This window comes from Ovis canadensis, chromosome 4 (assembly GCF_042477335.2).
Source record: "Ovis canadensis isolate MfBH-ARS-UI-01 breed Bighorn chromosome 4, ARS-UI_OviCan_v2, whole genome shotgun sequence".
In the NCBI taxonomy this organism is placed as follows: domain Eukaryota; kingdom Metazoa; phylum Chordata; class Mammalia; order Artiodactyla; family Bovidae; genus Ovis; species Ovis canadensis.
Genome location: NC_091248.1, coordinates 79,752,593 through 79,780,153, shown reverse-complemented (window position 1 = coordinate 79,780,153; position 27,561 = coordinate 79,752,593). Strand labels below are relative to the sequence as shown.

Below are 27,561 nucleotides of genomic sequence, written 5' to 3'. Positions count from 1 at the left end.
AGATGTACTGAGGTGATTGTGGCACTTTCCCTGGCTTCCCAGAGCCATCAGCAGAGCCTGGATCTCCCTCCAGGGCCTTGTCTCTTGAGGCTTTGAAGTCTCTTTCATTGAAACACTGCTTACCCAGGTTCACTTACTGATAGAAATCATTTGGGCTGCTCCTTTTATGAAAATTACCTAAAGGCCCTTGCTCCTTCTTTCCATGTGAATATTAAGAATTACCAAAAGTTGGACATCTGCCCATACTACTTACATCCTGAGTCTTTGCAAGGGATGGTTTTGTACTTTCTGCCCTGTCTTCTGACAAACATTAGGGCATATTAGCGGAATGGTCCCACAGTCTCCTTTTTATGTATCTTCAGGGAACCTCTGATCAGGACACATGGATAACTCACAGGAAAGAGCCTCATGGGCATCCTTCAGTTTCTTTTTCTTTTTCCTTTCTAAGAACCGCCATCAACGGGTGCAGACTAACTCCTCTTGGTCACCAACTTCACAAGCAAACAAGTCAGATTCTTGGCTTGGGCTCCATAAGGATCCACAGACCTTCCTTTAACCACAGACGCAGTAGGACATTCAGAGCCTCTTTGGGGTCACTGGTAGTGCTACAGGGGATCATGGTCATGGATGTTAAGGGGTCCTCTTCTTAGGCTGCTGACTCACCCTTACTCCCAGATTCCACTGGAAAACTGTATAAGAAAGCTTGGAGGGAGGAGCTGGTGTGTGGCAAATCCAGGGCCACACAGAGAACAAATCCAGCATCAGCTCTGTCTGCCTGTGGAGCACGCCATCCTGATGCTACCAGGGCAGACACGTACACCAAAAGCATGAGCTGACATGCAGTTTTATATGTCACATTCTTGTTAAATAACACATCCACACATAACTGCAAGTGAAAAATCTAGAGCCAACTTCAACAGCATGAGACAGGTTCTGTCAAAGTTCTGCTCAGTGCCGTAGATTACATGATAGGTACTTAATTCATTTGTCATTTTTACTATTTAGACATTTCTTCACTGTTTCTCAGAGAGCTCCCTGAAGAGTAAACCTATCCGTTTCCAGAGGAATTTTTTTATAATAAGAACTTGCTAAATCAAGTTCTAAATTTGTGATCTATATTATAGGAATAGGTTAAAGTAAATCCAGTGTAACATGATAGATGTTCCTTTGAAAACATTGTTAGAAAATGTGTTAGAGATGAACATATTGAAAAATGATGCTTTTCAAATGAAAGCATTCAAAGCAGAGAATTGTGCAAGGTGAACGGTGCAAAGATGTAGAATATATGATTCCTGCTCTCAAGTATGTTATTCTGACTTTTCAGGGCCATTACAGCATGAATATAACCTATACCAATTTTCTACAAGACTGTCTAGTCTTATCTCCTCTCATTACATCCCTAGTCCATTCTCTTTCTTCATCCAGTTCTTCCTTTTTTAAAGTCTTTCCTGTTCTGTTTACCTCTCATTCTTTTGAGATCTTACCCAAGTCCCATGTCCTCTGTAAGGCCCTTCCTGACATCTGCCCTAAGAGACTCAAACTGCCTTCTGAACACCAGTCACATCCATTGTGGGTTCTATGCTTATGACACTTGGTCTGTATTGCCTCAAATTAGTAAGATATGATTGGTCTTATTAACAAAACTGTAAAGATCACCAAGGCAAGAATCATCTCTAACACAGCTGATTTCTCTAAACCTAGTCAACAAAAAGCTATCTTAGTAAAAACTGGTCCATAAGAAAGATGATTCATTCACATTGGGAAATCTCCAAGAGAAGGTGAGACTTGAGCTCGTCAGTCAAAGAGGGGTATAGTTTTGAAAAACTGAGACAAAGCATGATCATGTCATTTCCTGGAACCAACAGGAGCTTGAACAAAGGCACAGAATGAGACGCAAACTGAATGTGTGCCGGAAAGCATGCAGAAGATGGTACAACTAGAGAGAAGGTCCCGCGCTAGGAGCAAAGGGGGACACTTTTCTGTCAGATAAGGTGTGATCAGTTTATAGATGCCTTAAAATCCAGAAAGACAGTATCACCCTTTCTTAGCACAGACGTGGCAAAGAAGTATCATCTCAGGTTCCAGGGAAAGGACGGGTAGTGCAGCGGGGGTCTGTGTTGAGTAGAACTTGAAGCCATATCTTTGTTCACCTAAATAGAGGGTCATGAGTAATAACTAATAACTCCACTGGTGTTGCATTGGGGAACGGAAGCAGGTGTTTCACATTTGCCGTCTCTATTGTAATGAGTTATGAACGGTTTCTGGGAAGAGAAATGGCAGATTCCAGTGCTCATCCTGGCAATGGGAAGAGGGTGCAGGCTTTGGGAAGAAGCTGACCTCAGGCTTGAGGTGATGAGGGCTTGGGCTGGGTGTCAGCAGAGGAATAGAGAAGAAGAGTCCACCTGTAAAATAAACAACTCTCTGGTTGAAGAGAAGCAAAGCATCACAACTAGCTTTAAAGTTCTGAGCATGAGGGTCAGGGAGAATGCCAGAGTCTCTTCTTTGTAAGAAGATAGTTTAATAAATTGCCAGCTGAGGCAAACAAACCCTTTTAACTGCCTCTACTATCTTGGTCATGCAGGAGTTAAATACACAGAAAGCTGCAGAATGTTATTATTTTAGAGCCCTGTGAAAATGTAAGTTGATTAGTCTATTGGACGATATTCCAAAGAACCAAATGTCTTCCATGAATCAGTCAGAAATGCTTAGGAAAACCAAAATAAAAAATGCTTTCCAAGCCAATAAAGGTGCTAATTAGTGCCTTCTGCATATCTCGCTACATCTTCTCCAGTAATACATTTTGCAGGGTTAAGTGCAGTGTCTGCTGCTTCAGATGGCAGAAGTCCACCTGACAGTAGGGAGGATGGCTGGAGACTCAAGTATCCGAAAGGGAATCAGAACTGGCATTTTAACCCAGGCAGCGCGATGTATTCAGTAGAGCAGGGAAATTTTTTTTTCTCACTTTAATTTTCCTTCAGATCAGCCCTTAGGAATCTTGAAAATAGGACCTAAATTGTTTCTTTGTTGCCTCCATGACTTTAGAGAGTAAAATCTGGTTTTAAAAACCTAACAAGAGTACTATCTTGGAAGGGCAAAGACATGGAGAAAATACAGAACCAAACACCCAGAGGAAGAAGCCAGCGTGGAACTGAGGAGGTCTAGCAGTAAAAAAAAAGGGCTTTCCAGGTGGCACTAGTGATAAAGAACTCGCCTGCCAATGCAGGAGACATAAGAGACAGATGATGAGTCCCCGGGTCAGGAAGATCCTCTGGAGGAAGGCATGGCAACCCACTCCAGTATTCTTGCCCCCAGTATTCATGGAGAATCCCATGGACAGAGAAGCCTGGTGGGCTACAATCCATAAGGTTGCAAAGCACTGGACACAACTGAAGGGACTTAGCATTTCCTCTGGAGGAGGAAATGGCAACCCACTCCAGTATTCTCCCCTGGAGAATCCCCTGGACAGAGGGGCCTGGCGGGCTACAGTCCATGGGATCATAAGAGTCGGACAGAACTCAGCAACTAAACCACCAGCAGCAGCAGGCTTATGTGGTGAACGCAGGCCCATCTGTTCTTCTACCTGCAGAAGCTTGAGGAACAGTTTGTTTGTAACAGGAGCAGTTTGTTTGTCCCATGATGACATTCCCTGGGTGTCATGCTCTGATTAGAGATCCCAGACTCCAGTGCTTCCAGAAGCCAGGCAGGTGAGTGCTAACGAACCAGGCAGACTAGGAGAGGCTGCAGAGAACTGCAGAGCATGTCACCTAACAGAGGCTGCCCTGAAGAGAGCTGCACTGGGGCTGCTGGACCTTCTGGGTCTCAATGAAAGTCTAGGAATCCCAGTGCTGCTGAGAACGAGACTACCAGCTTCTGGCTAATTATTGAAAACAGGCAAAAATGCAAGGGGCTAACCCTAACAAGCTTGTCTTCAGGCTCCAGGAAATTTATTTTATAAATCAATGAAACAAAACTAAAACCGAAAAGCCCTCAAACAGGCATAGAATAATAGTCTCATGCTATCCTGTGTGTTTCAACTGTCTGGGTCCAAACACTGGGAAGGCCAGTTGCTGCTTCCACAGTCACCACAGGAAATAAACACATAACAACACTAAAAATGCCCCTTGGTCTCCTAGGACACTGGGAGCCCTGAAGCAACATGGAAATAAAACCGGTGAAGCTAATTAATTTCTGATCATTGTATTATAATTTTAAAAATCAGGCTTATCTAGTGGGTTTAAATCTGAGCTTGGCAGCAGAGAAGTCTACGCCTCTGAATATATTGGATAGAGATTGATGTTTGTGTCATTTTAAACTAGATCAAGACAAAAGAGGATGATGAGTCTAACAAAAGATGTAAAAGCTGTATCTGAACATTAGTGAGAGTGGGGTTCGGGTAAGGGGAGTCAAACATCTCGCCCAGCCCCTACTCATCAGCAGTGTCTGGGCCTTAAAGGGACCATAAAGTGGAAGGAGAGAAAGCCTTTCCCCTGCTGATGCTATAACTGTGTGAGGCTTTCATGTGTGTGTCATCAAACCATAAGACTCCCCCATTGTGAACTAGCAGGTCCACTTTGCACATTCCCTAGAAAATATGTTATCATCTGGGGCCCCTTTTCCCCTGTGGGGCTGCCCTGGGTTTCCTGGCAACCAGATCAGTCCTGAAGCTGGACAGCAGAGCTGCGGTGTGTGATCCATGGAACGTGACCACTAAATCTGTGTGGACACTAGAATCCCATGAGGAAGCCCTGGGTGCAGGGACGTGGTAGTTTCTGGATGACTTGGATATTCTACGGGGCTACGGCTTTTGAAAACGCAACAAGGCTGTGCTAACTCTTTTCATCAATACCTGAAAACGGGTCATTTCCCCTCTGACAGTTTGAGCAATTTTCCATGACCACAATGTCAGGCCCCTGGTCTGGATGTACACGTTCATTCACAAGTTCCAGGAAATCCAGCTCAGTAGCCAACAACCAGAAAAGACTGATGTGGCGGCAAGAGTGGTGGCGCTGGCAGAATGTGAAGCCAGATATTCTAGAACTCTAGAATATTTTATGTGAGAAATGCTGCTCAGAAACTCCGGAATGCTCTGGATAAGCTAATGAGGCGCAAACGGAGCCTGACTTTGTAAGATACATGCAAAGCAATAGAGGAGAAGGGGGGGAGAGAAATAGAAAAAAAAATAATTGCTTAAAATGATAAATATTTATTTTAACCTTTCATTTTGGACAACCTATTATTTAATTCATCAAGTCATTACAACATGACTGCCAAAAATTATACCGTGCTTGCGTCTATAACATGATTAATAAAGCGGCAAATAGGCTTTCTCTCCATGTGACAACTTCAATCAACTGGCATTGGTTTTATGATCTGAGAAGCTCTGAGGCTGAATTCAGCGAGCAAGAGTCCAGCAGTGGATTAGCACTGCCTTCCAGGTGGCTCTATCAGGACTTCCCTGATAGCTCAGTTGGTAAAGAATCTGCCTGCAATGCAGGAGACCCCGGTTTGATTCCTGGGTCAGGATGATCCACTGGAGAAGGGATACACTACCCATTCCAATATTCTTGGGATTCCCTTGTGGCTCTGCTGGTAAAGAATCCGCCTGCAATGTGGGAGACCTGGGTTCAGTCCCTGGGTTGGGAAGATCCTTTGGAGAAGGGAAAGGCTACCCACTCCAATATTTCAGCCTGGAGAATTCCATGGACTGTATAGAAAAGAGTCGCAGAGTCAGACATGACTTTAACTTCACTTTACTTCCAGGTGGCGCTAGTGGTAAAGGACTCTCCTGCCTATCCAGGAGACACAAGAGACAAGGATTTAATCCCTGGGCCTGGAAGATCTCCTGGAGGAGGGCATGGCAACCCACTCCAGTATTCTTGCCTGCAGAATCCCATGGGCAGAGGAGCCTGGGTGCTACAGTCCATGGGATCACAAAGACTCAGACAGAACTGAAGTGGCTTAGCATGCACACACACCGAAGTGAGAGATGTGAACAGATGATGTTTTTCAAACTGTGGATCTTGGTGGTGACTCACAGGGTGAAAGGAGCTAAATGGTAATCCACTTTGTCCAGAACAACACTCCTTTTACATAATTAAATTACTGGAAATTTGTAAAAGAATTCCTCTGCTAAAACCCATATTTTTAAAACTATAAATATAAGAGACAAAAAAGACAAATTTGGATTCTATGTTCATTTCTAATTTGGTTCATAAGTTTGAGTCACATAAAAAATGTCACATAGTTGTTATTATAATGGTCGTTCACCTTGAAAGCGCGGACGTCTGCTACAGGGTTATCTCACGAAACAGGTTCTGAGTACTGCATCGGCCCCTGAATAGACCTCTCTGGCATCCGACATGTAGCTCTTCTATCTGTCCTCAGCATCACTAACCAGGCAAATGGACTTTCAGCATCACCTTTCTTACATGTACTTGTTTGCTGAAAAACTCTTTGTGGTTTTCCGTGTTCTGACACATACATATAAACTCTCCTTTCTGACTTTCAGGTAAGCTACAAGACAGTCTGTTGACAGTGTAGTGTCTTGAAACAATAGCAACAAACAAAAATAAATTGTTGCATCCTACTGACCATGGGAAATTCACTTAATCTGAGCCTCAGTTTGCTTCTCTGTTAAGTGGGCATGAATGATACTTGTTTCATGGATAAACTTTGTGCATGTAACCTGCTTAGCACATTGCTTCACAAAAAGATAATGTTAAATAAATAGTAACTTATTATTGTTATAATGAGCTTCCCAGGTGGCTCAGTGGTAAAGAATCCACCTGCCAATGCAAGAGATGCAGGAGACAAGGGTTCTATCCCTTGGAGTAGGAAGTGGCAACCCACTCCAGTATTCTTGCCTGCAAAATTCCATGGACAGAGAAGCCTGGTAGGCTGCAGTCCTTGGGGTCACAAAAAGAGTCAGACACGACTAAGCATGCACCACTTATTATTGCTATAATATATAATAAAGGTAATGATGAATTCCTGGATCTGCTATTTTTGACTGTGTGATCATGGGCTCATTACTCAACTTTCTGTGAGTCTCAATTTTCTTATGTGAAAGATAAGAATAGGTGCTAAATCATAAGACTGTTGTAAGGATTAGGTGGTACAGATTATTGGAAGATAATCCAGGTATGCTGGGTCCTTCATGTATTGTCTGTCCTTGCTCCTCAGTCTTAAGTACCAGGAGAGAATACCCCAAAATGTCCTGTGATCTAATCAGCTTAGCCCTATCACTATGTTTGGCCTTGCTATAGACCCTCTTCTTTCATGACAACACTTCTTCCATTTATCAAATTATTCCCATTCTTAAAAATCTAAGACATGTACTTCTTCCTCCATGAAACCTTTGCTGACTACTTCATTCACCACCGACTTCCCTCTTCACTGAGCAAGTACCCCATTTCCTCAAGGGCTTGTCATACAATTTAGCCATTAATTAGATTCTGTCTTGTTTGCTACAGAGATACCTTGTATCTCATGTTGATAACAATCTTGGATATGGAAATCAATCCCATGTTAGTTCAGCTGAGGGTGAGAAAAGTATTCCATGAGAAAACAAGGAAATTAAGCTCATGTCCTCTTTTCTGTTGCAGTTCCTTCTTCTGAAAAAGGAATGGTCCAAATGACTGTGAAAGACTACATGAGGTAGGTGGCGGGATGGTTGTTTCACTCCAGGGTTTTACTGACACATCTTTCATAAGTGAAATGGAAGTGAGGAGGTCTCTTAGTAATGCCATGGGTCTTGGCATCTTGGCCCTGGTTCAGCCAGAGTGCCTAGACTATTTTCACCAGCCTTGAGAAAAATAGAGGTTCTTTAATTGTCCTAAAGGCGTGAACAGATTAAATCAGTAGATGCTGACTTAGGGGGAAATTTAGTGAAAATATATTCCTAAATGGTATTCTACCAAAATTCAACTATTCATGAGAACTTGTTCATAAAATAGTTACATTCATATTTTCATTGTCATTGATTATCATGCTATTAACTAGACAATATTACATATAATTTCCAGTGCTAGGTAGAAAGCAGTTTGAGTTTCCTAGGACTCAAAATGGTCCCAACAGCAGCAGCAATATCACCTGTGAACTTAATAGAATTCCAAGTCACTTCAGCACACTGCATCAGAAAATTTGGACCTAAGGGTCAGAAATCAATGTTTTTTGTAAGGCTTTCAAATATTCTGAAGCACACTGTAGTTTAAGAACCAATGCAGACCATGTGCATTGGAGAACTGGGAACTCTGCCTCCTCTGCTCTAGTCACTCTTGCATTTTCCAGATCATTCAAACTAGTAGAAAACCAAATATTCAATACTGTATTCTTCCAACTCGTATCAATTCACACCTAAAGTGCTACTTGGGCATAATTTTTCCCTCTTAGAAGATTATATGTTTTTGCTACTCACTGAACCATGTAGAAATAGGGACCACAAAAATTCTTCAGGCAACTCCTTTTGTGGAAGAGGAAAATGAGAGCCAAGGCCAAGGATGCACCCAGGCTCTTCCAGCTTCCTTAGGACTGTGACTATATGTGGCTTCCCCTGGATCCAAGTCCAGGCCAGTGACTGGGAAGCTCTGCTGAACATTACAAAGTAAGGTATGAATCTCAAACACGGAGTGAAACAAAAATCACGGCAGGCCTAGGGCACACCGAGAGGAGGCAGGAAGTGAAAGGTATCTTCTGCCTGTCTTCCAAGAAAAGTGAAAGTGTTAGTCGCTCAGTCGTGTCCATCTCTTTATACCCCATGGACTGCAGCTTACCAGGCTCCTCTGTCCATGGGATTCTCCAGGCAAGAATACTGGGGTAAGAAGACATTCCCTTCTCCAGGGGATCTTCCCCATCCAAGGATCAAACCCACATCTCCTGCATTGCAGCGGGATTATATGCTGTCTGAGCCCATGCATTGGAGAAGGAAATGGCAGCCCACTTCAGTGTTCTTGCCTGGAGAATCCCAGGTACAGAGGAGCCTGGTGGGCTGCCATCTATGGGGTCGCACAGAGTCAGACACAACTGAAGCAACTTAGCAGCAGCAGCAGAGCCACCAGGGAAGCCCCTCCAAGGCTCCCAGAAAGCTCAATCATCTATTAAAACAGAATCTTTATTTTTCAGAAATGTGCACTTTCTCAGCCTTAGGGCAGAGAAGCAGTTAAACAAAGATAGGTAGTGCCCAGCTATTCTTACCAAACATGGACAGGACTAAGGCAAATTCAGGAGCCCATGTAAGATAATTTGGTCTCCTTGGGATAATTGATATCAACATTGTATTCTTCAATAAATTATATTTTTTGCCAACTTATATTATATTTGATGAAACTAGATGAATTATAGTGTATTGAAGCTATATAAAAGTGAACTATAACAGTTCTATTCTGTTTGGAAACACTTTCAAGTGAGTTGTACTGCCTATTAGGATAGAGAGACACGCATTTTCGCTTTTACCATAGAAAAGGGAAGCCCAGGTGGCTCAGTGGTAAAGGAGCCACATGCCAGTGAAGGAGACACAGGTTCAGTCCCTGGGTCAGGAAGATCCCTTGGAGGAGGAAATGGCAACCCACTCCAGTATTCTTGCCTGGAGAATCCCATGGATAGGGGAGTCTTGAGGGCTACAGTCTATGGGGTCTCAAAAGAGTCGGGAACAACTCAGCAAACTGAGCACACACACAGAATAAAGGAGTTTGCTAGTGTTGCACACGGATGACAGCCCCTGGGGAGTATTAACTATGCGATATGAAATCCTCCCCCATCATGGGAAGATGCTTCAGTGGCCTCTGAAAGAGGTGCTTACTATACCTCTTTCATCCCATAATCTTAACTTCTTCCTGAAAGTTAGTGCCTTGCAAAGCTGTATTCCTGAAAGGTTCCCCAATGATTTGCCATCTGTCAAAAGTGAGACATTCTGTCACCTTTGTAATGAGCACTAGCGGGCACCTAACACCTAAATTCTCACACCTTCTGTAACACAACGCTCTTGAAGAGAGGAGCAATTCCTCCGCTGCATGCAGTCTCTTCTTCGAAGATGTGGCTGTTATGAGATGATGAGAAATGAAGAGGAAATGCAAGTGTTTGCTCTGGAAGGGAAAGAGTCACAGTGATCTCCCAGGGGACTCTCTAAATCAACACATCTCATCAGTGGTATTTCCCCCAACTGCAGATCCCTGCATCAGTTTTCAGAAACTCCCACTCTCTCCAGAGGGACCAGTTTCAACTCTTGCCATTCTGCTGCCAGTATACCACAAAGGTATGTGATTTCCAGGCACTTTTTATCTGGAGAAATCGTTCTGTGCAACAGTGGGTTTCATGAAATTACAAACAGGCACTTGAGAAATACTTGTTGAATGAATCGGTGAGAGAATGAATAAAGGATTTCCAAACTCCAGCCTGCAAGAACAATGTGAAAGTCAGTGAAGTTGGACTAAATATCTGTCATTGGGGAAATGGCCAGATAAACTATTGGCTCACCCATTTTATGGAATTCTATATAGTGATAAAAGGAATAGACAGAGACAACTTTACTAACTTAGAATGATCTTTAAGTAATATTTTAAGAAGAAAAAATCAAGATGCAGAAAGATATATAGACTATGTTACTGTTTATAAAGCCAACAAGTGAAAACTATAAAGCATATATGTAACTACATTTAAAAAATGCCTAGGAGGATACACATAAATTCAGTAGGAAGGGAGTCAGGATTGGTAGGGGTAATAAACAAGGGAAGAGAGACCCTTATGTAAGATATTACAATTTATAACAAGGTGAGTGTATTTTATGTTTTTCTTACATGGGTAAATATACATTAAAAGAGTTAATGATGTAGAAAATATTTTTTAATGACAAACCAATCAATACCTATATTCCTGGCCATGAGAATGTGAGCCACTAGAAAACAAGATTATGTTATTTTTGCTCTTTTTTGTCCCCTGGGTGCCTAGCTGAGAACCTAGAACACGACAGACATTCAATAAATGTTTGTGTAAGTGAGTAAGATAAAAATTTGTAGATGAAGTCAATAAATAAAAAATTAAATCTTTCATTCAAAATTTAGATTTTTTTTGCAGGAGTTTTTTCTCCCTCAAATTTTTTTCTATATCATGATATCAAATGTTTGGCACCCACAGTTCACCAGTTCTTTGCAGTGATTAAAAGATCCAGCCTGAGCCATTTAAGCCCCACAGTAGCAGTTCTTGGCTTATCTTTTCTTCCTTGGTAGAATCAGGAGGCAAAGCACAAGATCTCTATGTCACATAAGAAAGTGTGAACTTGATGTTGGAACATGATGCTGTGTGGCCTGCCGACTGAGACTAGAGGTGGCTATTGTTGAATGTGTGGATGGCTAAATAAATGAATTATAGTTAATCCAATTTAAATGCTCTCATTATGAAAATAAAATTATCCAAGCTATCTCAAATAAGCTCCCTAGACTTGCATGTAAAGGTAAACAGAAACTTTTAAAGATGATCCTAGGAAAACCTGATTAAAAGTTCTGGTTCCCATGGAGTCCATGAGTTTTAAAGTCATTTGCATAGTCACTAAAAAGTTCAGTGATTAGAAAGTGAGGTGGTATATATAAATATAATTTCCATATAACTGAAGGGTATCATTTTAAGTGCCAACACTGAATAGAACAACTTGAAAAAATACTTCTTTTCAGACAAGTCCAAAAAAACACAGAACATATTTTAACCCCACCTAGGGACTTAAACTCATTATTTGTGATCAGTCTTGCAGTGTCCATTTAGTGATATCCTCAACAAATTTGTATGACTAAGGATGCCCCAGACTGATACTCTTTTTAATTATTATATTTTAATATTTAATAATTAAATATTCTTTCAAAATATCTCCCTTTTAAAATATTCTACTGTTTTCAGGATTTTTTTCCTTCTATTTCATATTGACATCATCTACCATTTTTTGTGGGTATCACTCCACTGATTCTGGTTTTTGTCCCACAATCTCCTTGCTCCATCTAATTTAACATTTCCATGTTGTGAAATGGAAAACCTGTTAAGTAAATTCATTGTAAAGTACAGACAAGCAGTCCCTGAGTGGGGGTAATGGACTATCCTTTGAGGAAGTATATATGAGCTCTAGTAAATACACCATCTGTTTTTGTCTATTCAGATTCCTCTTTTACTTAATATCTGGAAGACTGAGTGAGTGAAGTGACTAGGAAAAAAATGGCTTTTGGTTAAATGAACTGTTACTGGATAAAGATATTCATATTTTCACTGCAGCATTCCGGAATGGCTGGAATTTTGGGAAAAAGATCCAGTGGAGATTCTCTTGGATCTGGGGTTTGGTGCTAATGAGCCAGACATCTGCACTCGAATCCCAGCCAGATTCCTGGGTTGTGGCTCAGCAGCCAGAGGAATCAACATCCCTGTTTTTCTTGAAGCTCAAAAGCAGCGAATGGACACTGAGAACCCTAACTTGTACAGTAAGTGAGGACCACTTGGCATCAGAATCTCAGCAGTGGCTATGAGAAGTCAGATGAACCACAGTACTAAGAGGGAGGGATGGGCCAGGAGATCTGTGCAGTAGCAATCAACCCCCCAGAGCTCAGTGGCTTCAGACAGAAACAGGCTTATGTCTTGATAACTCTCCGTGTTCACTGGATTGCTATATACATGAGGGGGAATATGGGCTTCCCTGATGGCTCAGATGGTAAAGAATCTGCCTGCAATGTGGGAGCCTCAGTTTCAGTCCCTGGGTCAGGAAGATCCTCTGGAGAAGGAAATGGCTACCCACTCCAGTATTCTTGCCTGGAGAATCCTATGGACAGATGAGCCTGGCTGGCTACAGTCTATGAGGAGGAAGAGACATCTGTTCCATGATGTTTTCCTTATCCATGGACTTGACTCCACTGTCTGGAACATACTGGCTGGTGATAACAGGGAAAAGGTGGAAATAGAGAACCATTTGTTGTTGTTCAGTTGGTAAGTTGCATCCAACTCTTTGCTACCCTATCAACTGCAGCACACCTGGCACTAGGCCTTAAAGCCTCCTGCTCAGAACTTACACATATCAAGTGTGTTCAGATTTCATTGTCCAGAATAAATCATGTGGCCACGCTTAACTCCAAAAGGGTGACATTGTGCAATCCTACTACATGCAGAGAAGATAATACTATACTGGTAAATAGCACTAAGACAAACTGTAGCCACATACCCAGAGGTCAGAGAAACCAGAATCTGGCAAAGCTTATCATGGGTCACTAAGTGAAACCTTAATTTTCTCATCTATGAGGCTTAGAACACTCTTATTCCACCATGAGCTGTGATTGGTAGTTATAAATATGTCATATCTTCAGATCTGTGGATTAACTAGACTTCCCTGGTGACTCAGACAGTAAAGAATCTGCCTGCAATTCAGGAGACCCGGGTTCAATCCTGTTGCTGAGAAGATCCCCTGGAGAAAGGGATGTCTACCCACTCCAGAATTCTTGCCCAGAGAATTTCATGGACAGAGGAGCCTGGAGGGCTACAGTCCATGGAATCTCAAAGAGTAGGACATGACTGAGTGACTGATGCATGCTTAAATCTTATAGTTATCATGCACGCTACAATTTTTTTCCAACTGGTGGTCAGTAAAATATTACTGTCTAGGACACGACTGAGGTTATTCTTGGGGTTTGTGTACTGTGCTCAAACAATCTCGGAGAAAGATGGCTTGCTGTTAAACAAGTTTATTTACTACAAGATTTGTTTAATATGCTGAGTTGCACTCTCAGTTTCCTGGAGGGAGTGCAATACAGTGTTTTCAAAATCATTTCGTGTAGAACCTCTCTTAGAGGAGCCTTGAAGAATATCTCCTCCATGGAATAGTTCACAGAATTCTGGACTGGGAACATGCCAAGTTTCTATTAATGAAATAAACTCTTCTAAATAAATTCACTGAAAGAAAAGTCAAGAGAAATGAAGTGTTTCTCTCAAATAGATATGTGGAACAGAGGTTTTGCTTAGATTTTTCATCTGTTTCCTCTGTTTTCATATGGGTGAAATGGGTGTCAGAAATCTCAGCAATAACATTTTTTAAAAAGAGTATGCAAAACTGCAGGTGTTGCAGACTAATGGTTCTTTACCTTTAGAAGAAATTAATATCATTCTTTGTTGTCTCCTTCTCCAAGCTGCACAGAGATGCAAAATTCTTGATCTATTCTTTATTTGGGGAGAATAGCAACACTTACCGATATTTGAGGACTGTTTGAGCTGATCCATGAAGTAAATATTTCACAGATGAAATTGACACATGGATTATAGGGAAACGAGAAGTTGGCCCCTGATCCTGTAACTGCTGGCCCCCTCTTATTTCCACCACTTAGCCCTGTGCTAACAGTGCATGGTAACTATTCTCACTCAGCACTTACTAATAGACTTTCAACTCAAGAAAGCTGAGAAGATCAAATGCAAAATAAGCAATAATAAAATTAGTTGGTTGTCCCAAAGACAGAATGGAAAAGTATGTCTCATTCGAAGTCAGTACAAAAAGTTCAAACTTGAAGGATGAGACTGGTTCATTGTTCAGTGTACCCCAAAGCAAAACACACACACAAACAAAAATCCTCCGACACTTCACGCTGTTATGTTCTCTGAATTACCTGAACCAATTAAAATTGACAGGCTTTGTCTAAGTATTAAAATCTTCTATAGAATGGATGCTAACACAATCATAAAAAGTGGAATGATGATTCAATCATGTTCTTAAGCTTACAACTAAATTTAAGTGGGAAGTGTAATCAGAATGTTTCTGAAAACATCTGGAACCCAAGAGTTTCTCTAGGTCTCAACAGAATCATCATCCTCCATAAGAAGCCCATCATATTGGACTAGAGGGATGAATAGTCAGTATCTCCATTTTCAGGTGAAGGACACAAATAGGCACAATGATTTCCTAATGGAGAAGTCTGTACCATTGCTACGATAGTGCAAACAGAACAGAGAACAGTTTCTACACCAACGGGGCCTTTGACCACTGCTGAGCTATGCAACCCTGCATGTACCACTGGTGTTGAGAGAAGGTTCTGTAATTTAAAAAAAAAAAAAAGTGTTCCATTTCCATTACTGTGGTTTTATTATCTGGAGATACAAAAATATTTTTTACAATTTTTTTCTAAGGAGCCCCAAAATAGCCCTTGTTACATTAGATCTCTCTCATACTAATTAAGCCAGTTCTTACATATTGCCTGGATGAGTGAGGACAGATCATCCAGAAAAGCTTATAAGTTGAGGAGCTGGCTTGCTTGGGAAGGTAAATGGATTTTCACCTTAATGACTATCTTCTGTTAGAAGACTAAAGACAAATATTCCCTTTCTGAGCTGAGCACATTTGTAATTTTAGCTGATATCTATTTAGCATTGTGCTTTTCACAACAGATGTGAGAGACACATAAGACTGGTACTGTTACTTCATTCTCCAGATAAGAAACTGGCCGTTTATACGTGCCAGGCACAGGGCTAAACACCATGAATCTGTTAATTCATTTATTTGTGGTCATACTTCCAGTGATTGGTTGATCTGGAATTTGGATCCAGGCCTTCTGACTCCGTATGTCATGATGCTTCCATGCTCTCAGGTGAAGGGTGTAGAATTCAGTGCTCCCCGATCTTTTTGACACCAGGAACCAGTTTTGTGGAAGACAGTTTTTCCTCATACCAAGGCAGGGGAGGGGGATGGTTTCAGGATGATTCAAGCACATTATATTTATCGTGTACTTTATTTCTATTATTAATACCTCAGATCATCAGACATTAGATCCCAGAAGTTGGGGACCCCTGATGTAGCTGGAGATGATGGAGGTAATAATGATGATAGTGAGTGTCTCAAGCTATAGAAGAATCTTCACACTTACTTCATACGAAGGAAATGAGTTTATTCTTTGCCATTTACTTAAACACATGAGATTAATCTCAAGATTCAACCTTGTCTGTAGTTTTTATAGTTTAACACATAGGTATTATTTGCATCTATATAGTTATGCATATTCAACTAAATATAAAAGGTATTCGCTTTCCCTATAACACAGTGACACTTTGTTATATAGGGGAATCTTGTCCACAGTAACCAGTGATATATATACTAAGGGAAAACTTGAGTTTCAGAAATGTAAACTCCTTCCCATCTTGAAAATCAAGTGTGTTCATTCTCTTCAGTTTTTACTACATTAATGCAGTTTCACTGAAACTAAAATGTGTGTGTTTCTTTAATTATTCAGGTCGTTTCCGACAGCTAGAAATACTGGACCACGTGGCCAGTGCTTTCTCGTCTTTGCTGAACAATGTTAACATCCTGCAGAGCAAAGCTGAAGAGGAAGGTGAAGGGAGAGGTGTGCAAAGAACCTCAGTGAGTGAAGCCAAAGAACATCGAAGAAGAATAGGTGAACTTTTTAGGAAAGGTTCAAAGCAGAACATTAGAAAGGATTATAACCCGGGAGCATCAGAGTCACTGGAGACAATAGACAAATTTTCTATCGCCTCTACAGACCCAAGGGAGCGTGGAGCACAGGTATCAGCTGTGACAAAGGAATATGCCCGAAGTCATTTGTCTCCTTCGGCAGAGCATTGGTCTCCTCGAGCCTGTGACAGCTTAACACCTCATCATCCTCCCCAAGCTCTTCCGAGCAAACAGGGGCCTCAGTCATCCATGCTGACCAAGCAGGTTCCTCCTTCCTGTGTGGCTGAGGGGTCAGTCAAGGACAGAACTCGAAAGGAGAATTCAATTCAGACTAATAAACTCAAGAGCTTGTCCCGTCTTTCAGGCAAAGCACCAGACTCCTTCGAAATGGAAGAGGTCAGTGTGTTCACGTCTAAGTGAAGTAACTCTCTCCATGGCTTCTTTCACCTTCCAGCCCTCATGTAACCCTTTCATCTTTCAGCCCCTCAGCAGTACATGCTATCATTCCAAACTTCTATCTGGTCTAAGACATTTAAGGTCATTCTTGTTGCTTCGGTCAGAACTCAACTAGAGTGAAACCAGCCTTTGCTTTCTCCTATTTCTTTTCCTTTTCTTGCTCACAATTGAATTCACAGGTTATTTTTGGCTTTACTTTTCCTCAGTGTCTTATTATGTGTCTCAGTATGCTTTTATCTGCTCTCTAACTTTCCATGTTTCACCTTCTTTGAAGGTCAGTTCAACTACTTCCCACTCAGTGAAGCTTGCCCACCAATCCTCGTCTGCATTCTTACAGCCTTGGCAGGGAGAGATTGTTACAGTAAATATTCTGTGTGTGTGTGCGTGTGTGTGTGTGTGCATGTGTGTGGGTGTTGATGACATCTCCCCTGTTGGACTAAAATCTCCTTCAGGACAAGGTTTTATTCTCAAGAGAGTATGTCTTAAAAATACTTCCTCTGCAATGCCTATTGCAGAGCCTTGGACAAAAGAAGTAGGGACTTGGGTTTAATAGTATTTTGTTTGCTTGCTTTGGGATTTAATACTGACATAGCTTCATTCCCATTTCATACATATTCTTTGCCCCTTCATCCCATATTCATTCACACGTGCTAATTTTCATCATTTAGATGGCCTACCCAAATGTACTTCTAAGTCTTTTTACAGATATATACATATTTTTCACTCACTTCTCTGCTCTTTAATAATTACAAAGAAAGTAGAGAAGAGCAAGTCTTTCCCCCCTTTTCATGTAAATTGTTTGGAAGTGGGGTAGAATGTTTATATGGCAGTCCTAATGTCAGCCAGCTTTCTACAAGCCCTCTGAGTGTGAGACACTCTACCTGTGAGCCCATTGCACATGATGCTCTGGGGCACAGACTCTGCCCTCAAGGCAGCCGCAGTGCCAGGCAGGGATGGCCACAGAAACCAACAACATGGTGGGGGTGGAGACAGCTCTGTTGCCAAAGCGACAAGTTTGAACCTGCCATGGGGCAGAGACAACCAAGGAAACTGTAGGATGTTGAAACTTGACAATAACTTTAAAAGAAGACTGGGTTACGTGAATGAATATGCCTATTGGTAAGTCTCCCCATCCCACAGGGAGATAGAAATTGCCTCAGTTTATAACTGTTAATGATTCTAGTATCTATCTATATTTTTGTATGCATACATCTTATGTCAAAAATTATTTTAAGAACCTTAAAATATTAATCTCATTTTAAAACAGTAGCAGAGAGACTTCCCTGGTGGCCCAGTGGTTAAGACATTACCTTCCAATGCGGGAAATTGGGTTTGATCCCTGATTGGGAAGCTAAGATCCCATATGGCTCATGGCCACAAAACCAAAACATAAAACAGAAGTAATATGGTAACAAATTCAATAAAGATTTTTTAAATGGCCTGTATCAAAACATCTTTTAAAAAACCCCATAGCATAAAAATGAATACAAATTATAAACGGAGAAAAAAACAGCTTTGGTAAAATACCCTAATTTGAGTATAACTAAGATCACTCTGAAAAGAGTATGTTGTTTTATTTCATCTTGCAATACTTATTTAATTACCAAGCTAATAGTTAAATTACTATAAAGGAAATCAAGACAGTCTGCAAGTCGTTAGTCAGTCTGCTGCCTAATTCGTAGGATCTAAAAGGGAAATTTCACCAAACTCCAGCCTCTTTTTTTTTTTAATTTTTATTTTTACTTTATTTTGCGTTACAATACTGTATTGGTTTTGCCATACATTGACATGAATCCACCACGGGTGTACATGTGTTCCCAAACTTGAACCCACCTCCCACATCCCTCCCCATAACATCTCTCTGGGTCATCACCATGCACCAGCCCCAAGCATGCTGTATCCTGCGACGGACATAGACTGGCGATTCGATTCTTACATGATAGTATACCTGTTACAATGCCATTCTCCCAAATTATCCCACCCTTTCCCTCTCCCTCTGAGTCCAAAAGTCCGTTATACACATCTGTGTCTCCTTTGCTGTCCTGCATACAGGGTCGTCATTGCCATCTTCCTAAATTCCATATATATATGTGTTAGTATACTGTATTGGCGTTTTTCTTTCTGGCTTACTTCACTCTGTATAATCGGCTCCAGTTTCATCCATCTCATCAGAACTGATTCAAACGAATTCTTTTTAATGGCTGCGTAATACTCCATTGTGTATATGTACCACAGCTTTCTTATCCATTCATCTGCTGATGGACATCTAGGTTGTTTCCATGTCCTGGCTATTATAAACAGTGCTGCGATGAACGTTGGGGTACATGTGTCTCTTCAAAATCCATCCTCTTGACAAGCCCCATTACACTCTACTGTCCCCTTCCTAAGTTTCTTCTGCTTCAGACTAGATTGACTTAGAAAGAAACAAAATTCATTGTATATTATCTAGTGTGAGAGCACAGGCAGAAATGAATACCATCGTTGTCAACGTAAAGAATTAAGAAAAGAATGTTAGTCCCTGCATGCCATACTTTCAAATATTCATTTATGACAATTACTCAAGGAAAAGATATATATATATATAGATAGATAGATAGAGAAGTAGATATAAGTATATATAGGTATGGGAAGGGAGAACACACTAGGACACTAACAAAAGCCTAAATTAAAAAAAAAAACTCACATATTTTTTGGTAGATACTGGGAACTTGGTAAACATTTGTAGATGAGTAAAATTAATATTAGAAGTATTTGATAATATTAATTTAGTCTATGAGTGGCTTCTGTATAAAGACAGAATATCCTGTTGAACTTTGAAGCCAACTTTGTTTTTGATATTTCTGTAATATTTACCCAGATTTGTGTAAAAGGGTGTATGTATATGCAAAGCAGAGAGATCCTTCAAAATGATATTAAAAAACTCACTATTTGAATTTTGTTTTCTTAAAAAATATATCTAAAATACTACATCTTCATCACACAGGCTGGTAAAAAATATATTTGTTTCACTCAACACCAATATGTCATTAAATGAAGCTTGAGTAGATTGTAGCTTAAACAGGAGCTAATGCCAGATTTAATAGTCATTTTTAATGGCAAATTAAAAAATCTAATTATGAAAAATGTGTGCAAAATTGGCAGATTTTCATGGCATTTAAAACATGAGCCAATGTACTTAAATATCTACCTATCAGAATTGCAACTCTGATTAGCCAAATTGCCTCCAGATCAATCTTTGATGTTTTCATTAAAGTACTACTAGAGACTGAATATGGCAATATTTGGCTCACTTCTCAAAATTATGATTCCAACAAAGTTGTATGTAGATAATTTTAATGCAAAAATCAACATATTTTTGTGTTTAATTTTACCTAAACTAAGTCTGTTCCTTTCTTTCTTAATTCCCAAATATATGAAGAGAATTTAACACTTATGAAACTTCTGTAATTGTAGACTCTCTTAGGGTGCTTCTTTGTATCTGCAATATAACATCTTTAACCTTCCCTCTTGCTTATATACAAGGATACTTCTCTCTGGAACTCATGTGAGAATGTTACCCATATTATTAAATAATGCCAGTCAGCATCTTGTTTAGATGGGAAATGTTTCCAAAGCAATCATTATTTCTTTGTTTTATTTTTTTAATTTATTAGTAAGTTTGGCCCAGGTAGAATGACCCAGGAATATACCTGGTTTCCACTTGAAGTTATTGGGACTTTTTTTGTTGTTGTTCTTTTATTTAATAGATGAATAGATAATTTACATTGCATTAAGTGGATTTTCTCCAGGGTAATGCTTACAGCAAAACATTTTCTTATTATACTAAACAATGTACATGGTATACACTGGTTTGAGTTAAAAAACCAATAAAATTAGTGTTAAGACATATGTCTACTCGATTACAAGTGTAAAGTAACTTCTCTGAAAAAAGGATATGAAAGATTAAGTTCAGTTGCTCAGTTGTGTCCAACTCTTTGCAACCCCATGAATTGCAGCACGCCAGGCCTCCCTGTCCGTCACCAACTCCCAGAGTTCACTCAGACTCGTGTCCATCGAGTCAGTGATGCCATCCAGCCATCTCATACTCTGTCGTCCCCTTCTCCTCCTGCCCCCAATCCCTCCCCGCATCAGAGTCTTTTCCAATGAGTCAACTCTTTGCATGAGGTGGCCAAAGTACTGGAGTTTCAGCTTTAGCATCATTCCTTCCAAAGAAATCCCAGGGCTGATCTCCTTCAGAATGGACTGGTTGGATCTCCTTGCAGTCCAAGGGACTCTCAAGAGTCTTCTCCAACACCACAGTTCAAAAGCATCAATTCTTCTGCGCTCAGCCTTCTTCACAGTCCAACTCTCACATCCATACATGACTACTGGAAAAACCATAGCCTTGACTAGAAGGACCTTAGTCGGCCAAGTAATGTCTCTGCTTTTGAATATACTATCTAGGTTGCTCATAACTTTTCTTCCAAGGAGTAAGCGTCTTTTAATTTCATGGCTGCAGTCACCATCTGCAGTGATTTTGGAGCCCAAAAAAATAGTCTGGCACTGTTTCCACTGTTTCTCCATCTATTTCCCATGGAGTGATGGGACCGGATGCCATGATCTTCGTTTTCTGAATGTTGAGCTTTAAGCCAACTTTTTCACTCTCCTCTTTTACTTTCATCAAGAGGCTTTTTAGTTCCTCTTCACTTTCTGCTATAAGGGTGGTATCATCTGCATATCTGAGATAGAAAAGAAATGCAAAAAAGCAAAATGGCTGTCTGGGGAAGCCTTACAAATAGCTGTGAAAAGAAGAGAGGCGAAAAGCCAAGGAGAAAAGGAAAGCTATACGCATCAGAATGCAGAGTTCCAAAGAATAGCAAGAAGAGATAAGAAAGCCTTCTTCAGCGAACAGTGCAAAGAAATAGAGGAAAACAACAGAATGGGAAAGACTAGAGATCTCTTCAAGAAAATTAGAGATACCAAGGGAACATTTCATGCAAAGATGGGCTCGATAAAGGACAGAAATGGTATGGACCTAACAGAAGCAGAAGATATTAAGAAGAGGTGGCAAGAATACACGGAAGAACTGTACAAAAAGGATCTTCATGACCCGGATAATCACGATGGTGTGATCACTCATCTAGAGGCAGACATCCTGGAATGTGAAGTCAAGTGGGCCTTAGAAAGCATCACTACGAACACAGCTAGTGGAGGTGATGGAATTCCAGTTGAGCTATTTCAAATCCTGAAAGATGATGCTGTCAAAGTGCTGCACTCAATATGCCAACAAATTTGGAAAACTCAGCAGTGGCCGCAGGACTGGAAAAGGGCAGTTTTCATTCCAATCCCAAAGAAAGGCAATGCCAAAGAATGCTCGAACTACCACACAATTGCACTCATCTCACGTGCCAGTAAAGTAATGCTCAAAATTCTCCAAGCCAGGCTTCAGCAATATGTGAACCGTGAACTTCCTGATGTTCAAGCTGGTTTTAGAAAAGGCAAAGAAACCAGCGATCAAATTGCCAACATCCGCTGGATCATGGGAAAAGCAAGAGAGTTCCAGAAAAACATCTATTTCTGCTTATTGACTATGCCAAAGCCTTTCACTGTGAGGATCACAATAAACTGTGGAAAATTCTGAAAGAGATGGGGAATACCAGACCACCTAACCTGCCTCTTGAGAAATCTGTATGCAGGCCAGGAAGCAGCAGTTAGAACTGGACATGGAACAACAGACTGGTTTCAAATAAGAAAAGGAGTATGTCAAGGCTGTATGTTGTAACCCTGCTTATTTAACTTATAAGCAGAGTACATCACGAGAAATGCTGGACTGGAAGAAACACAAGCTGGAATCAAGATTGCCGGGAGAAATATCAATAACTTCAGATATGAAAGATTAAAACAGAAGGAATAAATATTTCTTCTTGCATTGCTGAGCCATTTTCTCATGTCCTATTTATTCATGGGTTAAAGGTAAACCACAATGTTTAAAATGTTCATATCATTTGATTCAGCCCTCGATATTCATAAATCAATCCCATATAAATAATATGAAATGTAGAAATAGATTTTAGCTGCTAAGTCATGTTGAACTGTTTTGCGACCCCATGTACTGTTGCCCGCCAGTTTCCTCTATCCATGGATTTTTCCAGACAAGAATATTGGAGTGTGTTGCTATTTCCTTCTCCAAGGGATCTTCCAGACCCAGGGATTGAACCCATGGCTTTTGTGTCTCTGCATCAGCAGGTGGATTAGATTTAGGTACAAGGATACTCATCTCAGCAGCAGTTCTGTTTGCAAAATTCAGAAAACATTCCATCATTAAGAGAAACATTAAGTAAATCAGTGTATCTCAAAATATAGCCTATTGTGTACTCATTAAAGGGGGTATTTTCAAAGAAATTTTATAATACGAGGGGAAAAGGTCCTTCCAAATTTTGAATGAAAAAATTTGAGTACATTACTCTATCCAGAATAAATGTAGAAAGCCTGCAAAGACACACTCCAAAATATTAACACTAACCATTTTTTAACCTTCTTTGACTTTTTATATTTATCAAGTTTCAGTAGTGAACTGTTATTATTTTTAAAGAAATAATTATTAGTTAGTTTTAGCAATGATTTATTCTCATTAAAGAGTAGTATTCATTAATTTCTTTTTTTATAAATTTATTTATTTTAATTGGAGGTTAATTACTTAACAATATTGTATTGGTTTTGCCATATATCAACATGAATCCACCACAGGTATACAAGAATTTTTAAAATAAATTCAACCTTGTTAATTTGGAAATCAGATTTTCTTTTAGCTTTCTAAGATTTACATAGCAACTGAGTTATGAATTTCCTAAATTGCTCTCTACAAATTTACCAAACTGTAAATAAATCTCTTAGAGAGCTAAAATTAAATATGGGAAATAACTTGCTTTATCCAAATATAGTTAATGCTCTTTAGGAGCAAAAAAAATAAAACCTTCCTAGCCTGGTGGGCTGCCGTCTATGGGGTCGCACAGAGTCAGACACGACTGAAGCGACTTAGCAGCAGCAGCAGCAGCAGCAGGTTAATAGTAATAATATTATGTAAGTTTAGCTCAAATGTCACATCTTCACATCTTTAGGCAGGGTCTCTATTCCTCTCACCCAGACATAATCTTTCTCTTTCCCCCCTCTTTTTTTCTTTTGAATAAAGCTTTATTGACATAAGAGACTTGATTGAATGGAGTAATGGATTCTGTAGCTATCAATGTGAAAACATTGTAAACATGCAAGTGCTTCCCAAATTTATTTGAACGTTTATCCCAATTCCAATTATTTATTTCTTTGATAACCTTTGGCCAAGCATGAGGTCAGGGATGGAACCCACACCTCCTATAGTGGAAGTGCTGCATCTTAACCACTGGACCACCTGGGAGGCCCCTCTTTCCCTCATCTTATCTCCCTTAGTTCTTTGAATCTTTGATGAGTGCCTTGTACATGTCACTTGCCTGCAGCAGCCTGCTAGCTTTTTGAAGTCAGATATTATGTTTAATCCTCTTAGTAGGAGCCAGTCGATATTCATTATATGTTGATTAAACAAATTAAGTGAATTTATTATGAAAGCATTTCTAATAAGGTTGATACATTTTGGTGTCACAGGTCCAGAGCTTTGAAGAAGAGACCAGCAATCCTGTTGACATGACTTCTGGAACCATAGGTAAGACTTCATCAAGGTGTACAACTTCATCTTTCAGAAAGAAAATGTAATGAACTAGTACTCAACTTTCTTAATATGTAGAGCTTAAATTATGTTTAGGAGATGCGATATGTACCATTACTACTACTTGCACCTACTACTATTAAACACTTACTAGCAATGTACGTGTACATTTCAAAATAATTACTACAGAAATGTTCAATATTCCTGGGGTGATATAGTTTGTGTTCAGTCTAGCAAAAACACTATATGACCTGAATAGGCTAGTGGAACGGATTTCACACAGAACTGGGACTGAGTGAATACGTTCTTACTCCTGCTGACAGTTGCCTGCTGTTGCACAAGTCATACCAATTTAGTGGACCTTAGTTTTTCCATCTGTGATAAAGAGAGAAGTGTAGATAATTTTAAGTTCTCTGCTGGCACTTATAATCTAAATTAAGTGATTCTACAACGGTCATATTATACTCTCAATGAAAACAAGTTGCCTAGATGTAACTTTCCAAGTCATCTCTTGGGTTGATGTTATATCATCCCAGACAACAGAGAAGGAAGTCTTTCTCTACTGCTGAGTCTTACGCTGCCATTCAGCCATCACTATGATTCAGCATTTCCATGATCCTATAACAGAACTAAAAGTAGACAGGGTTTAGTGAAGCAAAATAAAACAGATGAAGCTTGTGCATTTCCTGGAAGAAAATATGCAAATTTTAAATTTAATTTAGTATGGTGTCAAACACATCTTTTTCATTACAAAGTGTATGTATGGGCCTCATTTTGCTAAATGCTGTTTAGAAATTATGCATTAGTAATTATAGGGTCCTGCTGATTACATAAATTGTTATCCTGCTCTTCGAAGTAATTACCACCTAACCTACATTGAGGTTTATAAGACAGAAATAAGCATCTGTTTTCCATCTAATTGAATGATTCTCAGTGAAGCTGGAGGTCCCCTTGCTGATAAGAACTGCCTTCCTTGACATTCAATTAAGAGGTCTGCTGATACCATGTAAGTCACCTCAGTCATTCTGAAAAATGCTGAAAGTTAGGCAAAAGCACTAATCTACATTTAATCTCAGATTCAGAGAGCAAATTAAGATGGGTGAAAGTTAACCTAATGGAGAAAATATTAATTCTAGTAAAGCAAATGTGATTTTATTACTTTCAGAACCAATGTTGTTAACCCAAGAAAAATAGGGCTGAGAAGAAATAAGTAAAACTAGCTTGATTAATGGGGAAAGAGGAAGCTATTACTTATATATATATATATATATATATATATTATTACTTATATATATATATATATGGATTCAGTTCAGTTCAGTCACTCAGTCTTGTCCGACTCTTTGAGGCCCCATGAATTGCAGCACGCCAGACCTCCCTGTCCATCACCAACTCCCAGAGTTTACCCAAACTCATGCCTATCGAGTCGGTGATGCCATCCAGCCATCTCCTCTGTCGTCCCCTTCTCCTCCTGCTCCCAATCCCTCCCAGCATCAGGGTCTTTTCCAATGAGTCAACTCTTCGCATGAGGTAGCCAAAGTATTGAATGGATTATATGTACATAAATTGTATATGCACATATAATATATATATATATATGCACATATGAAATAATGAATATTGACACAAAGTTCAAAAGATTACTTTACACAAAAGATGAAGGCACATGGGCTGTTTGACCAATAGGATGTAGAAGAAGTGATGCTGTGCCTCTTCCATGCATAGCCCTTAATCCATCTGATTGCCTCCTGGCTCTTGAGATACCTGCTCTTGGAACATTTCTTCTGAGAACCTGGTCCTCATGCTGTGTGAAAAGTGCAACACATAGGTATGCCACATGTGTGACCACTTTGAATGAGTATCGCGTACACCGTCCTTGTTACCCAGTCCAGTCAGACTTTCAAATGGCTCCAGCCCAGATGCTATCTGACTGCAGCTGAGACAATCCAAGCAACAAATGCATAGCTGAGCTGAATCAGTCCATGGAACTGTGAAAGTAATAATAAATTGTAGTTTTAAGCCACATGTGTGAAAGTGAAAGTGTTTGTCCCTCAGTTGTGGCCAAGTCTTTGTGACCCCTTGGATTGTAACTCACCAGGCTCCTCTGTCCATGGAATTCCCCAGGCAAGAATTCTGGAGCAGGTTGCCATTTCCTTCTCCAGGGAGTCTTCCTGACCCAGAGACTGAACCTGGGACTCCCACATTGCAGGCAGATTCTTTACTGTCTGAGCCAACAGGGAAGCAACAATAAATTATAGTTTTAAGCCACACAGATACACACAAATAGATGAAGGCATGTAATGAACTCTTCAAATACCTTTAACACTTAAAGACATTTTATACTTCATCTACCCATGTACAATGCTCTGAACATTAGCAGAAAAAGTGTATTTAAGCATTTCCCTAAATAAATGAGCAAAACTTCTTAAGAAAGTTTAGGACCCAAGGCCACAAATGCACCATCCTCCCTTTATCACTGAAAAATTATCACTGGAATGACAAAGATTATAAATATAAGAAGGAAACAGATAACAGTGTAATTAGAACAAAATCATTCATATTCTAGAATCCTTGAAGAGTGTGTTTGAGATATATTGTGACTGAAGTTGCAGACAAATCTATATTAAGAGCTCACCTAGGTTTTAAAGAGTTAAGTGTACATGTTATAGTCATAATTTTCAAAAGAATCTAAGTTAACTCTCAAATTAGGCAAGGTATACCTTTCCTGTCGCTTTTTAATATCGGCAAACACAGAAAAATTACCACAATATCTAGTAGTTCACAATTACAGGCTATTTCAAGAAATGCCCACAAATGAAAGAATGACTACAAAGAATCGTTAAGAATCCTCAGAAATGAATCTCCTCAGTGAGATGTATGAAGACACTGCTTCTATGTAAGAGAACAACCTCTAGTAAGTGACCATTCGTTTCACGTAAAATACACAGTGTTTGGTCCTGTTTTTGGTAATGACTAAGCACCTCCGATGGCCAACCCTCCCACAGATAACTGAACTCTCAACAAAGCA

The 27,561-nt window shown here is 39.9% G+C and overlaps 1 protein-coding gene across 1 annotated transcript in view; it reads left to right on the top strand.

The window, feature by feature from the left end:
* ITPRID1 (ITPR interacting domain containing 1) overlaps positions 1–27,561 on the top strand; it is a 91,027-nt gene that overhangs the window by 8,930 nt on the left and 54,536 nt on the right. The window contains exons 4-8 of the mRNA XM_069588891.2: positions 7,605–7,656; positions 10,163–10,249; positions 12,247–12,449; positions 16,224–16,798; positions 24,473–24,530. Coding sequence (XP_069444992.1) covers positions 7,605–7,656; positions 10,163–10,249; positions 12,247–12,449; positions 16,224–16,798; positions 24,473–24,530 — 975 coding nt within the window. The remainder of the gene's footprint in view (positions 1–7,604; positions 7,657–10,162; positions 10,250–12,246; positions 12,450–16,223; positions 16,799–24,472; positions 24,531–27,561) is intronic.